We start from the raw sequence: 17444 nt of genomic DNA on the forward strand, positions 1-17444 counted from the left end.
CACACCCATCCTCAAAAAGCCCTCCCTTGATCCATACTCTGTGTCTAACTATCGCCCGATATCTCTTCTCCCTTACGCCTCAAAACTACTGGAACAGCATGTATATCTTGAACTGTCCTCCCACCTCTCCTCCTGTCCCTCTTTGACCGGTTACAATTTGGCTTCCGACCGCATCACTCAACTGAAACTGCCCTAACTAAAGTCACTAACGACTTACTAACCGCCAAAAGCAAGCAACACTACTCTGTCCTCCTTCTCCTGGACCTGTCCTCTGCCTTCGACACCGTAGACCATTCCCGCCTGCTACAGAGTCTCTCATCTCTTGGCATCACAGACTTGGCCCTATCCTGGATCTCATCATACCTAACAGACTGAACATTTAGTGTCTCCCTCTCACACACCACCTCCTCACCTCGCCCCCTGTCTGTTGGTGTTTTTCAAGGCTCCGTCCTAGGACCCCTACTATTCTCCATCTACACCTTTGGCTTGGGACAGCTCATAGAATCCTATGGGTTGCAGTATCACCTCTATGCTGATGACACGCAGATCTACCTATCTGGATCCAACCTCGCCTCCTTACTGACTAAAATCCCACAATGTCCCACAATGTCTGTCTGCTAACTCAGCCTTCTTCTCTGCTCGCTTTCTCAAACTGAACATGGACAAAACAGAATTCATCATCTTTCCCCCATCTCACTCTACCCCTCCACCAGACCTATCCATCAATGGCTGCTCTCTTTCTCCAGTCCCGCACGCTCGGTGCCTTGGGGTGATTCTCGACTCTGCGCTCGCTTTCAAACCACATATTCAAGCCCTCGCCTCCGCCTGCCGCCTCAAACTCAATATTTCCCGTCCCCGTGCATTCCTTAACCATGAAACCACAAAAACACTAGTGCACGCTCTTATCTCCCGCCTCGACTACTGCAACCTCCTACTCTCTGGCCTCCCCTCTAGCACTCTGGCTCCGCTCCAGTCCATCCTACACTTTACTGCCCGACTAATCCACCTATCTCCCCGCCAGTCCCCAGCCTCCCCCCTATGCCAGGCCCTTCACTGGCTTCCTATTGCCCAGAGGCTCCAATTCAAAACCCTAACCATGACATACAAAGCCACCCACAACCTATCTCCTCCATACATCTGTGACATGGTCTCTAGGTACCTAACTGCACGCAACCTTCGATCATCTCAAGATCTCCTCCTCCACTCCCCCCTTATCTCTTCTTCCCACAACCGCATACAAGACTTCTCCCGTGCTTCCCCCATACTCTGGAACTCTCTGCCGCAACACATCAGACTCTCACCAACAACTGAAACCTTCAAGAAGAACCTGAAGACCCACCTGTTCCGACAAGCCTACAGCCTGCAATGATCCTCGGTCTACTGAACCACCGCACGACCTGCTCTACCCTCTCCTACTGTATCCTCACCCATCCCTGTAGACTGTGAGCCCTCGCGGGCAGGGTCCCCTCTCCTTATGTACTTGTGTGTCCCTTGTCTTACACATGTTTGCTATACTTGTCTATATTTACCCTTTTCACATGTAAAGTGCCATGGAATAAATGGCGCTATATAAATGCATAATAATAATAAAGGAAAGACCTAGATACAAAATGCATAAAGACATTAATACATTGGGTTTTTGGGGGCAGATTTTTAAACTAAATTCAACTGAAACCTGCAGCATTTCTGATTCTAAAATCTGCTCATTTTTTTGCATTCATCTATATACATTTTACGGTGAAGAGATCCCCGAGAAGAGTCAGTGCTGACATTGATGGAATGGCGCCCGAAGTGGAGGCGAGTATAGGTGTTAGTATTGTACATGGGGATTGGGAAGGGGTTCTCTGAATGGTGGACAATCCCCTTAACTCAGTCTACAATGGTGAACTAAAAAAAAAAATTTTTTTTTTTTGGTGCAAATGCATACAATGGCACTAACAAAAGGTGCAAATAGAAAAGTGAATCTGGCCCGGAGTCCCCATTTAAATTAATGGGTTAAATTAGATGATAACCGGTTTGTTCACTTTAAATTCACTATCTAGAATCTTAATAGTCTGATTAAAATCTAAGCTGCACAATGAAAGCCACGCCTCGCTTAAGCAATGACTTTTTATTACGGGTAGTATTGTGATGGGTTAATAAAATGTCAAGTTGCATACAATACAACACTGTGTCCAAGGGCTGAAATCCCATAGACCAATAGTGAAATTAAAGAAAATTAAATTTTTTTTTGCACTTTTTAGGCAGCAATGTGTCAACTTTTTTTTTGCTCCGATATGTAAATTGCGTTTCTATAAACAATTGTATTTTCACGGCAACATATTTTATACATACAAAACACGTACATGAATCAGGCAGCCCTGGCTGAAGCCTATGAACGTTTCTGAGAGGATCACCTGCCGGCTAAAGCCCCAGGACCCATGTTTATACTAAAATACAAGTCCGTTAAAATAATAAAGTGTAAAAGTGGCAGCAGCCCTAAGTTCAGTCCGAGGAGGAAGCAAGAACCCGCGGCAAGGAGGGTAGACCATGGCCGGGCACATGATGGCGTCCAGCCCTGTAGTAATTTCCTTTGCTTGCGGTTCTCCGCTTCCCGTTTGGTCTTCTTGTGCTCTTGTGGGGGTCTCTCTCCGGCTGTTATGTGCTCTCCTTGGGTGCCTGTAGGACGGGGCTGGAGGCTTGGGCTCCCTGGGGGGACTGTGCGGGAGGCTGGGTCCCTGTGGCAGTTTTAATAGAGTTCAGGGTTTTACTAAACCAGGAGTTTTTGGCAGCTTGGATTTCGTTGAGCAGCGCTCCTCGCTGGTGCTCCAGCTCCTACAGGGACACAGAAGACAGAGTCCAACATGACGTCTTGCAAACAATTAATGAGTCATTTACTAATCAAACCGTGTCCAGAATTGTCGCAAAATTACCTAAAACCTCATGCAGACGTCTCACACTGGGTCCGAGCACGGACTGTCTCCTGACCCGAGCTCAACAGTCTCAAAGGCGTACATGAGGCTGCCAGTTCGGGTCTGGAGATCAGTGGGATCCCAAGTGGCATTTCAGGGTGCGGCCGCTACAGAGCCGTTTTCTAAAGGTCACAGTGGCCTCCCGGAGAATCATTAGACGTGCATTGCAAATGTCTTGGCTGTTAATGACCGTGCAGTTTCTGCAGAATCCTGTGGCCATTAATAGGTGAGCGCTTCATAATGTTATTTCTAATGATGCAGCGGAAAGCTACTACGACTTTTGGGAAGCGGCACTGCAGGTGCACCAACTCTAAGCTAAATTTATTTTGCATTTTTACTAATTGTGCAGAAAAACTGCACATTTTTAGTAGTTTCATAATTGAAGGAAACCACTAGATACAATAGAGAACCGAGCGGCATTTTCTCCTCATCCCTCCACCATATCCACAGGATGCTCAGTAGTGTTTTACTTAGAAAATGACTTATGGACGACATCTCTAACATCGTGCGATCGTCCTTTGTACCTGTATCCTACACTTGGCCTCCACAAGCTGAAGTTTGGTCTGAGCCAGCTCCAGCTCCATCTCTCGCAGGTGCTTCATGAGGGAGTCCTTCTCATCATCTCCTCTGTCGCCAGCTTTGCCACTGGCGGAGCTTTGTGCCGATCCTTCCTTACTGAAGATCTCGCTGCAGTGACCGCAGGACATCACCTTGGCCTGTGCAAATGGAATGGAGAGTAATGGCGTTACGCTGCATCCAGTGCACACGGCTGTACTCACATGGCCGATAGGTGACGGCGTCTCACCTTTACGATCTCCAGCTCTCCACGGCTGGCGGTCTGTTGTTGTTCCAGCCGTGTACTCAGTTGAGAACATATCTAAATCAGAGAGAAGACAATGAAATTGGTTTAAGGGATAAGAAAGTGAAATCCGGATATTTAGACTAAAGTTGGCCATACAAAGTAGTTGGTCGTGTGCTTAACGATGTTTAGCCGATCGTGTATCTCTCCCATACACGAGCCCTCCTGTGCTTGCCATGAGAGCACCTTCACCAGTCCCGTCTGACGGCAGATTATTTCCAGGAGACCATAGGATCATTGGTCCAAAATCGTACGTGCTGGATCGACAATTGTTGGTGGGGTTTGGCCGACATTAGTCTAATGCGTGTGCTGATCGTTTAGAATGGCAGAAGTTGGCGTTTGAGCCACTACATAAACTTTACTCAAAAGTCTGAGATCCTGTACCCCCCTCAATAATATTTAGGGTACGTGCACACAATAGTCTTTTTCGGGCAGATCAGATTCAAAACTCGCTGGAAAAAGCACCATGAAAACACTGAGAAAAATTAACATGTCTGTGTTAAAAAGACTTTGCTGTTCAGATGTTCATCATTTTAAAGGTCTATTCATGCTTCCAAAGACATCAAGAAGTGACCTGACCGTTCTTGTGGAGCATCTTCAGACCTGAAGATGCCATAAGTCAATGTGAAGGCTCAAATGGGTGTCTTTTTGAGTAACTGCTTTATTGTTAAATACATTAAAAAAAAAAAATCCAGAAAACACTAGTAAAAAAAAAAAACCCACCCACCTCCCTCCTTTCCCCCAAAAATGCCGGCAAAAAGCTCCACAAACCCGAAAAACAATGAAGCACACAAGAAACGCGACCAAAGAACGCTAAAAAAGATGTTGCAGGGGGAAAAAAAAAAAAACAAACTGTCGTCTCCCTCTTGAAAAATTCTGCATGTTCGCTCGCCTGAAAAAGACGTCGTGTGCACATCCCCTAAAGTGGTTTTTCGATTTCATAAAATCCTTGACGCCAGAAACAAACTGTGCTTTACTCATCCTCCCTGGGTCTGGAGCGGAGTCAGAAAACCCCTTTAGTTCCATTTTGGGATGTTTGATATCTCACCCGATTGGGTAGAATAACATCATATTTCATAACAAGAGAGCGCCCCCTGCAGGAATGCTCCCCTGCCTGCAGTCATGACCATACTGGCTGACACTTACCTGCTTGTACTCTGCTATGATGGCCGTCGTCTTTTTAATTTCTTGCTCTGCCTTTTCTAACTGCTTTCGGAAAACCTCCTTTAGCTGCGGGGCGGAAATAAGACGCATTTACTAAATATTCACATTTTACAGGTAAAGCTTCAGCAGAGCAGCCGCTAATAGTACCATCAGAGACTGCAGCGCTGCTGGAGCAGATTCTTATCGCTGATTGATCCCAAACTCCGACTTGGAAACGTTTGCCGGCCTGTAGTAAGAGAATGTCGGCATATTCATGCGCCATACAGCGTCCGCTCACCTGCGCCGTCTCCTCTTCCTGTTTGCGCTTCTCTTCTTCGGCTTCAATCAGCCTCTGTTTAGTGAGCAGAAGTTCCTTATTTAACACCTCCGCCTTGTCTTCAGCCTAGGAACCAAAAATTGCAGGTGGTAAAAGCTGGCAGCATTCCTAAAACACAGACCGCTCAGCTTAAAGTTTTTACTTAGATTCTGCTCCAAAAACTTCTGAAAAACCTTCCCATGTGCACACAGATCCCATTCACACGTCCGAGAAAAACGGACCAATTATTTTGTTCAGCGTTTCTCGTATACACGGAGGAAAAAAAAAAGTATCTTCACCTCCTATGTGACAGTCTGTGAAAACTGGACTGCACTCGGATGTCCTCCAAGTGCAGTCCAATTTTTTCACAGACCCACAGACTTGTATTGCTGGTTTTGATCTGACGCTCGGATCAAAATCAGATATGTATCTGCGATTTTCAATAGGGAACATCACAGACAAGTGCACGGCCCCATAGACTATCACAAGCATGAGTGCTATCCGTGAAAACCATAGAAAGCGCTCGTACGTGAATGAGACCCAAGACTGATTTCACACCTCCTAAAAGAAAAAAAAAAAAAAACAGACCATTTTTAATGTAACCGTGCAGGACCCATTTTTGGTTTATGTGCCAGTTTTCACAATCCTTGTTGCATCCGTTTTTCCTCATATGAAGAAAAATAAACAAAAATCTTCGCTTCTATCCATTAACCAGTAAAGTTAGACGCGTCTCGGTTTTTCTTTTTTTGCAGACAATCGGTTCCGCAAAAAAAAAAAAACGTGAAAAAGCAATTTAATTCTAGTTTATTCGTGATCTATGCACAAAAAGGGGGAAGACGTCTCACCTGGTCCAAGTCATTGCGCAGAGCGATCTTGCTGGTGACCAGTTCGTGCGCCAAGTCGTCATTTTCCTGTTCCAGTCTCATACTGGTTTCCTGTAACCTGCGGTTTTCTCTCTGTGGGTGAAGAACAAGCAGACGGTTACTACTACTCCTAACATCTGTAAAGGGAAGGAATATAAAGCAAAGCATCTACGATAAACCCGAGACCAGACCTCAAGGAGACGTCTCTGCGTGCCGTCTCTTCCAGCACTAGATCTACCTGTTCGGTCACATCTCCCGTCCTGCTTATCACAACAACAGGCGAGGACGATGGCAGTTGTAACCCAAGAGCTGTTAAGGTAAGACGGAAGAAAAGGACGACGGTCTCTGAGGACTGGTCACGGCGTTGCATTGGCAAAGCTTGTACACACGATGTACGGGTGCTGGTCCTGATCGTGCAGCATCTTGTGCAATTGACTGCTCGGCAGGACAAGGCAGGAAGAAGCAACAAGCCAAGGATTTCACAAGCGGAGGAGCAGCCTGCCCCGGGCAATGTGTGCGAGCACAAGAACAGGCGCACAGCAGCTTTCCCAATATTATGTGTATCTGAGAAGGTCCCGGGCTCCTGACCCGCACTTTTGCTGGGTGTTCACCGCAGGCCTACCTCGCTCTGTGCAATTAGGCAGCAACTCCCAACACAACCTGGGAGTTGTAGTTCTCGCTACAGCTGATCTACAATGCAGCTCCTGCTCGTGCCTACAGTCCTTATGTAACCAGTGCTGGACACACAGGGTCTTGGAGGTGAATTGCTGCTATTTTTGGAGCCAGTTTCCCCGGCTGATTAGCCATAACTTGTGCTGAAGCTCCGACTGTCAGTGCGATAGGAAGCTCGTGTTATTTCCTGACTTGCTGCTGTGCAGGAAACAGAGAGGCTCTATGTGCTGCGATACGGGGTAATACTTGACATTTACGAGAAGTGAACGCGCTATTGTCTTCCCGGAGAAGCCTCCGTCGCTGCACTGATTACAACACAGAAAACTGAACTAGATGGACCAAAAAAACCTGCCGTGAATGCCGCCATCCCGGGCGGAGATCTTAGCAGACTCCTCTCCAACACCTTCATTTCTCCACGGCTTCAATCGCAAGGAAGAAGCTATTAACCGTCCAGAGATGGTGGCAGACGGAAAAACAGGTTCCCGCATTTGGGCCGCTCATTCCAGTCGCTCTTTTCCTTTACATTCTATTCCGTAAATGTAGCACCATATGGCGGTATAAGATCATGTTCCCTTGTTTTAGGGAGCATTTGAAGCAATAAAGGTTATTATCTTATGGTTTTGTTTAGACACTAAAAATGGTGAGTTTTCAAATGGAAACCACTTTTATTTCTTTTTTTAAAGTTGCCAGGTAGATTTCCCATAGAAGTGAATAGAGAGATCTTTCCCAAGTGGTTTTATAGCAGAAGCACTAAAAAATAAAAATAAATAAAAGCGCGAGTCCACACTGCTGCATCACATGGTTTTTTTTGGCGCAGCATGTAGCTGTATGCAATAAATTTAGTCCTTTTATATATCATCCCAATGCATATACAGAAAAATTATATATATTTTTCTCACCTTCGATCCCTGTAAAAGTGACGGCCTTAAAGGCTTTGTCAGGTTTACTGTAAATATAGCAAAGCATGTTGGGCTAAAGTGAGCACACCCAAATGTTATGCAAGGCCACAAAGACAGAGGAAGGGTCAGTTGGTTGCAGCGTTACTAAGAGTCGTTACGCCAGATGATTGCATAAAAAATAAATTTACGGAAACCGACAAACATTGAGGCAAGATTCCTCACCGCCATAAGGGTTTGCTACGGTGCACTTGAAAATAATCTAAGACCAAAGAGATCACATACGATAGATTCCTGGCTGTGCTCACACTGACTTCATAGAAGGAAAAGGTCACACTTAGAACGTTGCGTAAAAATCTATGTATGAATTCAGCCTCACCCCAAACCACAAGGTGCAGCCTACGGACATACTGGTCAGACTGGTGCACAGTTGCCTAATATTTACATTTGTGCCCTTTAATGACAGATTCACATGAGCCGCATTTTGGCAGAGACATCACCAGCTTCAAATCTGTATACCCCAAAGACCTTTTTACAAGTAGTTTTCAACTTTGCACGTTAATAATAATGGAACAGTGACATTAATATAATTATCTTTCACATATATTTGCGCCAATTCTACACACAAGGATACAACACGCTTATATTCCTGGATATAAAGTATATGCACAACGCTGTTGTCTAGTATAGATCACACAAACCAATATAACCAAGGGTATGAGCACACGTTAACAATTTGGTGGAGACATTTCTGCATCTCTTGGCAGCAAAAATGTGAGTTTTTTTAATTGCATTTTTGGTGCAGATTTTTTTTCCCACTTATTAATGTGGATGAAATCTTCAGCAAAAAATGGTGAAAGAATTAACATGCGACAGATTTGTATCTGCAAGGAAAAAAATAAGCAACATGTGCAGGAGACTTCAGGAACCTCATACACTTTGTGACAAATCTGCACTGAGAAAACGCAACATGTGCACACAGCCTTAATGTCTCACAAGCAGTGACGAGAAAAAGAGAAAGCGCTGAGCCTTGTTTGTATAGAAAACATCACAGGAACCTAGAGAGGAATCATTCCCGAAAACCTGCAGAGCTCCATGGAGGTGCTGTATGAAGCGAGTCTTGTGCACACTGCTACTGAAAACCGTGCAAGGAGCGCCATACGTTTCTGACAAGTTACCGACCGGAAAAGAAAAGTATGGCACCTTACATACCAATGTGCTATTTGCAGTTTAATAAAAATTCCCAAAGTGATGACATTTTGGTCTGTCACAGACGAGCAATGTGATTTATGTTGCCCTGGGGTGGCGTTCAGTCCGATTCTCCGCGGCAGTCGGACATCACTTCTGCACTCTGCATCCTGAGCGCCCTTGGGCCCTTTCTAAGCCCCGTGACGTACAAGTATGTCATGACGTAGCGGAGCCTAATAAACGCCAGAGGTGCTGAAGTGATGACCGGCTGCCACCACGGTAGACCGGACTGGTCCCCGGCAGCGAGAATCCAACTACTCATCTCTTGTTTTTATGGTATTTGTGGATATATTCTACAATATATGGCAGAATTATCCGGCACGGAGCACAAAGAAAGCTCGGACAGAACAAGCCTCCTGTATAGCCAAGCACAGACTGCTCATAGCGGAGGGTAGGAGACAAGGATGCAAGCGGTGGGAGCAGGGACTTACCTTCACCGTGCACTGACTCGTAAGACCAAGAGTAGAATGAAGAGGAGATGTGACTGGGGCTGGACCCAGGGAGGCGGCTGCAGCCTCTGATACTTCCTCCTGGAGGTAATGATAATCTGCTGCTCCTGATTACACAGGAGCCCAGAGCGCCGGCCGGGAGACGGGAGGCGTCCGCTGACCAGTCCCTTCCTGTCCCTACATTCATGTAGGCTCCTGCCTCTCAACATCTCTCGTCACTTCTTGTAGAACTACAATTTCCCAGTGCATTGGTTGCAAAATTTTGCTGCGAATTTACAGCAGATTTCATCCAAAGAGTGAAAAAATCCATGATGAAAATCTGAAGAATAAATTAACAAGCGAAGCATTGCTAATCCATTGAAGATTTTCTCCCAAACCATGTAAATAAGATTCCGTAAAATCTTACGCACAGTATTGGTTCTGTAATAGAGGGCGTTTTTTTTTCAGCCCAGAAAATCGGGAAGGAAATTCTGCTGCATATCCATCCTATTGGGGAGGTGCGGAGGAACAGGGGAGTTTGACAACTAGAGTTTTAAGAATGGATTTGCCAAACGAGAGCATCTGCGCCCATAACAGACCGATGTAGTCACAGTAGGAGCACGCTTGGGTGAGGCGAGTATCCGGGCAGTGTGGGCCCCATGCACATGGTGATAGCCGCCAGTCAGGCATATCTCCCCTGTGCTGCAGCGAGATAACGGTTATGCCGCCCTCCTATGTCCTGTCAGTGTGATCCTGTGTTACTACTTCTACAGCATACTAATAAATGGTTGCTGATTTTGCAGTATGGACATGTAGTCGTAAAAACGGACGAGTAATAAATGCAACTGAACTGACGAGAATGGCATTTACGCTAAATTATGGATTTCTAAGGATCCAGTGCGTTTTCTGACACCTATAAAGCCATGTTCACATATTGCATTTTTTATGTATTTTTTTCTGCAGGCAAAACCTGCTCTCTTGCCAGTAAAGAATCAGCTTACATAAAGCAGGTTTGCGGTGCTTTTGTTGTCCCTTGTGCATGCTGATAAAGTTTAGTGCCCCCCACCCCCTAAAAAAACAAACAAAAACATGATGCGGCTTCCTTAGGTGTTTGCACCCAAAACCTGATACCTGCATTTTCTGCTGCGTTCTTGGTGCGGCTTTCCACTTACCCATTGCTTCTACGGTTGAATAAAAACGCTGCAAAACGCTGAAGGAAGTAACAGGCTGCAGTTTGCAAAAACGCAGCAGTTTCCCCAAATCAGTTGGGGGAGGAAAAAAACAAAAAAAACAAACAAACTGTGTGCATGAGATTTCTGACATCTCATAGCCTTTGATGGTACTGTTATATAAAACACAGCTTAAAGATTGTATAAAAAAAATTAGCAAAAAAAAAAACTGCAGCAAGAATGCAACATCGGAACATAGCCTAACAATTAGAATTGTAAAAATAAGAATTGAGCCACTGATTTGCCAACATTTTTCACAATTCACTACATCAGGTACAAGCAGCCGTATTCCAGTATCTGCCAATTGCTCCACTGTAGTAATACAGCGGTACACCCTAGGCGCTAATCAGTATAACTACATATCATCCATTAGTGTCCGTACAGTTGCAGCCCCTAAAATCTCCGGTTAGTGTCCGAGCTATGAGATCAATGATATTAGAATGTTTTGGAGCACCTTCTAAATGTATATAAAACATAATGGAAAGTAGTGAATTAATTTACATATATACACATATACTGATATAATACAAATAGGATATAAATACAAGATATCAGCGCAGAGGAGCCTGTACGACAGTGTATGGAGAAGTAAGACCTCCATGTATCGCCATACAGGCTCCCTCAGGGGCTCTTCTAGGAGCAGGTGGCTATGTTCACACTGAGCTTTTTGGAGCAGATCTGCACCAACAACCTCAAACAAAAGCTTAAAAAAATGCTTGGACAAACTCTTCCTATTCATTTCTATTGGAAATCCACTTTGCTTTTTAATCTTTTTCAGATTTTTTTCCCCCTTAGGTTATGTACAGTCTTTTTCTGGCACCAAAAACATCAGAAAAAGCGCTGATAAAATGCTCAAAAGAATGGACCTATTGATTTCCGTGTAAAACTGGCCTGCAGTTTAGATCCTCGTGCTTTTGAGCTTATTTTAAATGCTTCAGGCTTTCAAAATACGCCAAATGATTATAAAAAAAAATTGACATGTATAGTAAGGCATTTTCCATTAAGAAAAAGATTAATACTATTTTAAAAAAAAAATTAGAAAATCGATAGTAAAAAAAACACTCAGGAAATTAATTAAAACTGCGAAAAAAAAAGCTCAAGATTACAAACTCCAGAAAAAAGCAGAGTCTCCTGAAGCGCTTTATGCTTAAAGAACAAATATTTTTGATCAACGGAAAGGTTTAAAAAAAAAAAAAAAAAAGCCTAGTGGGAAAAAAAAAGTGCACGTCACTTCTATGAAGCGGATCCTGATGCAATCTGGAATAAAAAAAAATCTCTCCAAAAACAACTTCCCCCAAAAAGGAGCGTTTCTTGAGGCAGTTTCTGATTGAAAAACTTGTTTTTGAAGGGCTCAAAACCCTCAGTGTGAACACAGCCTAAATGTCCAAGGGCCGATTTCTGGCCATAAGGCCGATTCTACATTTAGAAACGCAGTCTCAGAACTGGAATGAAGCCTAGAGGACAAACCCGCCATTCATACACCATATCGGTAATATTAGCAGTAAAGAAGCAGGAGAATTCGCTCACACCAAAATAACTTTATTAGTACTAGTTGTATTTACAGGAATTTAATAAAACTAAATCACTTGGTGTCGCTCGTTCCTTCAGGGTCTATCGGGCGTCTCCTTCCATGCTAACCAGACCTGTGTACGGGACACAGGAGCTCACACATGGACGCCAATGATCGATCAGGCGCCGAGTCACAGAGCGAAGAAAGGAGACATCTGGGTTACAAACACAAACTGAAAGAAAAGGGACAACAGCTTTTTTAAGGGACACCGCTCACTAATATACTGTCCAGTCATTCTGTGTCCTGACCCAATATTCCCAGCATTAGTGGGAACCTGCCTTCGTTACACAAGATAGCCGCCACAGCCGTATCTAGGGAAGAGGGCCGCCACAGCCGTATCTAGGGAAGAGGGCCGCCACAGCCGTATCTAGGGAAGAGGGCCGCCACAGCCGTATCTAGGGAAGAGGGCCGCCACAGCCGTATCTAGGGAAGAGGGCCGCCACAGCCGTATCTAGGGAAGAGGGCCGCCACAGCCGTATCTAGGGAAGAGGGCCGCCACAGCCGTATCTAGGGAAGAGGGCCGCCACAGCCGTATCTAGGGAAGAGGGCCGCCACAGCCGTATCTAGGGAAGAGGGCCGCCACAGCCGTATCTAGGGAAGAGGGCCGCCACAGCCGTATCTAGGGAAGAGGGCCGCCACAGCCGTATCTAGGGAAGACGGCCGCCACAGCCGTATCTAGGGAAGACGGCCGCCACAGCCGTATCTAGGGAAGAGGGCCGCCACAGCCGTATCTAGGGAAGAGGGCCGCCACAGCCGTATCTAGGGAAGAGGGCCGCCACAGCCGTATCTAGGGAAGAGGGCCGCCACAGCCGTATCTAGGGAAGACGGCCGCCACAGCCGTATCTAGGGAAGACGGCCGCCACAGCCGTATCTAGGGAAGACGGCCGCCACAGCCGTATCTAGGGAAGAGGGCCGCCACAGCCGTATCTAGGGAAGAGGGCAGCCTCAGCCGTATCCAAGAGGGCCGCCACAGCCGTATCTAGGGTAGATGGCTGCGACAGCTGTATCTAGGGAAGACTGCCGCCACAGCTGTATCAGGTATAGACAGCCGACACAGTTGTATCTAGGGTAAATGGCTGCGACAGCTGAATCTAGGGAAAAAGGGTCACCACAGCAGTATCTGAGGAAGACGGCTGCCACAGCTGTATGTAGGGAAGACGCTGCCACAGCTGTATGTAGGGAAGACGCTGCCACAGCTGTATGTAGAGAAGACGCTGCCACAGCTGTATGTAGGGAAGACGCTGCCACAGCTGTATGTAGGGAAGACGCTGCCACAGCTGTATGTAGGGAAGACGCTGCCACAGCTGTATGTAGGGAAGACGCTGCCACAGCTGTATGTAGGGAAGACGCTGCCACAGCTGTATGTAGGGAAGACGCTGCCACAGCTGTATGTAGGGAAGACGCTGCCACAGCTGTATGTAGGGAAGACGCTGCCACAGCTGTATGTAGGGAAGACGCTGCCACAGCTGTATGTAGAGAAGACGCTGCCACAGCTGTATGTAGGGAAGACGCTGCCACAGCTGTATGTAGGGAAGACGCTGCCACAGCTGTATGTAGGGAAGACGCTGCCACAGCTGTATGTAGGGAAGACGCTGTCCCTTTAAGAGTATTCCAGAGATAAAGTTTTTTTTTCATTAATTTCCAAAAATGAAAATTCACTGAGGGTCATTGTGCTATGACAGGCTGGGAAATAAGGGAGGTCACCGGACTGGTTGCTATGGGCAATTTCCACCATTTTCCCTTTTAACTTGTTTTCATACGTATGTCATATAACCTTTAATCTCTTAACCCCCCCATGATTCCTGTTAAACAATAAAGACTTTGTACTCAGGGGGGACGACATATTTAATTGCTGTCATTTTCCCATTGCTCTAATTACACTCAGGCCGAGTTAATTACAGGGCCGACTGGAGCGTGACATCAGATCTATCGACTGGAGAAAATGAAATAAAGCAATCAGAGTCGTCGTCAGGGATGGCGTGTCACAGCCCAGGCCGGAGCGTGTAGTATGTCTATGGAAAAGAAACCACAAACATGGCGTATTATCAGCTTATCCCACAGTCAGCGGATGTGGGTGTAAGTTTGGTGATTCTGTCCCTTTTGGTGTTAAAATATTGCTGCTCACACAAAAGGCAGAACCCACAATTTAGTCAATAGGGTCTGACAGGCACCGGTAGGGCCCGACGCTACGGAACAGGGTCTAAGGGCTTTTAAAGCCAGAACCAAAATTGTATTAAACACTTCACAACCCGACCATGTGCATTTTTTGTTTTAAATTGCTAAGGAAAGTATGAAGCGGGCTCAGGAACTGAGCTGGTGCCGCAGTGTTGGGGTATGGGAATCACGTAGTCTTTTACATAGCGGCATACCGCCATAGTTTTTGAAGCAAAAGATGCTTCAGGAAATACCTGAAGTGTCTGCTTTGTTGTCTTGGTTGTCAAATTTTGTGATGGATTTGCCGCCGTTTTTTTCCCCTTAAATCTTATATATAAAGATGTAGAAAATAATAGCATCTTCCAAACAGAAGCCGCCTAAAGAATGGTCAGGTCACTTCTCCGAAAGCAGTCGTTTTGACATTGCTGTGTATTTGTTAATTATTTTTTTACAGAATTTTTTTTGCGCGGTTCCGAACGGAATTTGTCTGAAAAAGTCGAAGTGTGCATATTACATAGAAAAAACAGGAGAGGGATTAATTCTGTGTTTCTTGCTCACAGAGTCATTCATATAATTGTGCCCTTTAATTTGTATATTTGCCTGAAAATCAACCTCTCTTATCAAAACTTCTCCTGTGCTGCAGCTGTGCCCTGGAATGCTCTTCCCTTCCCCATTGCTCTATAAACACATAGTACTACTGCTATACTTTCCCATGTTGATCTCCATTCTATCAAAGCTTGCATAAATCACACCTAGGAGACAGTCTCCTGTAGCCCCGGAGAGACCCATCTGCTCTACTTGTGTCTCATTGCTGCAGATATGGTCGATGTGGTCATTTATTTTGGATGTCATTTGTATTTCTTGATTTTAAAGGGCATGCGAAAACTGAACAGATGTTTACAGCGCTATTACTGAATAACCGTCAGCAAGTAGAGACCCTGCGGATATATAACGTACAAAAAGAGGCGATGGGAATATGGCTCTGTAATACAATGGGAAAAAATCCAGCCCCTTGAAGGAAGGGTCCCATAAAATCCAAATCTTTATTCACTTAAATTGAAAATAAAAAATGCCATAGAAGTAATACAGTCAGCAACAGTAGTTTGCACGCGTTTCTGGTCATCATAACCTTTTGGGATCATAATTACAAAAAAAGGGGGCAAAACAATGCTGTTGCCCATAGCAACCAGTAGTTACTTTATTTCCCAATCATCTATCAAAATGGAATTTTACAAGTTTCTACGTGAAACGCGCCTGTTCCATATTAATCTGCCTATTTTAATTACAAAATATCATGCGCATGCAACAGTAAGAGCAAGGTGATGGATGAAGTGGACAATAAATATTAATCATTGCATGAAACTCTAAAAATGTTCTGGTGTCATGGTGCACAATGTAATGCTGAAATCAGTTTTGCAGGGTTACAAGAATGCCATGCAATTTCACATTTGCAATGTACAGAATAATAATAAATGACCCCTGTAATTCTTACCTTGTACCGCTCTATCGGATCTTCTTGTTGTAACTGGCTCTCTCTCATTGCCAGATATTCCTTTTCATATTTTTTAAGCTTTTTTGTAGGCACCTGGGGGGGGGGGGGGAGTGAAGAAAAACACATCAGGAAAATTGATTCTTACATGCAATGGTACAAACTTACCACTAGGTGTCATGCAAGTACAATTTACAGAAACAGGCTAAGAAGTGCAGTTCCTGATTTTGTCACCAGATGGCAGAAAATATCCCTAGTGGTAAAACACCTGCAAAAAAATCCTCTCTGCTGTTGCTGCAATGAACTTGCATGTCCTCAATGAAATCCATAACTTGCAGCATCATCGGAGGAATGTCAGAATTACAGGATTTACTAGTCTGTAAATACCTGCAATAAAAGCGCCAGGATCATGTGCACAGAAATACTCAATAATTCCAGTATTCGTTCCCCTGACTCACATCTTCCTTACCTCTAAAGGCTCCTACAGAAAAGTCATTTCATTTGTTGCCACAAACACTTCACACGGTTATTCATAATTTCCATCAATACATATATGTGATAAGGTTACACGCTCTGTGTCCTCGTCCCCTCTGCCCATGTTCACACACCATAAAATGTCATGACGTACCTTTGCTCTATACAGTCACCTGACAACCTATAAAATATAGAATGCCACGGTTCATATAGTTACACATATGGCTTCCAAAATGTTCCAGGTGCACCAATATGGGCGACATTGCCTGAAAAAGGAGTGCAATATAAGGGGGCTACGGGACTAGAATAAACATGGCTACTTTTCCCCCAAAAAACCCAGCAACTTATCTCAATATATAAAAGTGAATGTGTGTGTATATATCACCAACCAATCACGAAGCATCTTTCATTTCACCAGAGCTGTTTAAAAGAAGCTGAGCTGTGATTGGTTGCTATGAGCAACAGTTTTCCTTGCAACCTATCACTAAGCAAAGAAGCTGAGCTGTGATTGGTTGCTATGAGCAACAGTTTTCCTTGCAACCAATCACTAAGCATCTCTCATTTCACCAGTGCTGGTTAAAAGAAACTGAGTTCTGATCGGTTGCTATGAGCAAGTTTTCCCATTTACCAACACCTCAGCAGACACTGATAAGCTCCCAGCCATTGTCTGCCCCCCAGAAAGGAGCAGAGAGTACATAACAGAAATGAATCCCCCCCTCCCTGCGCATATCTTAAAGGGATCTCAGGTATGGAAGTCAGGGCAAATCCCTCAGAGCTCTAATATTGACTCCATGCCTCTCTTAAAGGGATCATTGGTATGGAAGTTAGGGCAAATCCATCCAGCGCTTTGGTTTTGACCCCAGGCCCCTCTTAAAGGGATCCCTGGTATGGAATTTAGGGCAAATCCATCCAGCGCTTTGGTTCTGACCCCAGGCCTCTCTTAAAGGGATCCCCGGTATGGATGTCAGGGCAACTGCTTTCAAATGCTCTGGTACTGACCTCATGCTCTCTTAAAGGGATCTCCTGTATGGAAGTTAGGGAAAATCCCTCAATGCTGTGGTTCTGACCCCCCAGGCTTCTATTAAAGGGATCATTGGTATGCAAGTCAAGGCAAATCCACTCAGCGCTCTGGTTCTGATCCCAGACCTCTCT

The 17444-nt window shown here is 45.0% G+C and overlaps 1 protein-coding gene across 10 annotated transcripts in view; it reads right to left on the minus strand.

Moving 5' to 3' along the window:
* Nucleotides 1-2095: 2095 nt before the first annotated feature.
* RABGAP1L (RAB GTPase activating protein 1 like) overlaps nucleotides 2096-17444 on the minus strand; it is a 336048-nt gene continuing 320699 nt past the window's right edge. For 5 of the 10 annotated variants that reach the window (XM_073563612.1, XM_073563615.1, XM_073563617.1 and 2 more), the window contains 7 exons: nucleotides 15822-15914; nucleotides 6115-6225; nucleotides 5252-5356; nucleotides 4957-5040; nucleotides 3757-3828; nucleotides 3476-3667; nucleotides 2096-2814 (listed from right to left, as the gene is read on the minus strand). In XM_073563612.1, coding sequence (XP_073419713.1) covers nucleotides 2638-2814; nucleotides 3476-3667; nucleotides 3757-3828; nucleotides 4957-5040; nucleotides 5252-5356; nucleotides 6115-6225; nucleotides 15822-15914 — 834 coding nt within the window. In that variant the 3' untranslated portion in view covers nucleotides 2096-2637. The other 5 variants (XM_073563622.1, XM_073563621.1, XM_073563613.1 and 2 more) reach the window with 5 other exon arrangements.

This window comes from Dendrobates tinctorius, unplaced genomic scaffold (genome assembly GCF_039654945.1).
Source record: "Dendrobates tinctorius isolate UK_male_01 unplaced genomic scaffold, ASM3965494v1 ptg000396l, whole genome shotgun sequence".
In the NCBI taxonomy this organism is placed as follows: Eukaryota; Metazoa; Chordata; class Amphibia; order Anura; family Dendrobatidae; genus Dendrobates; species Dendrobates tinctorius.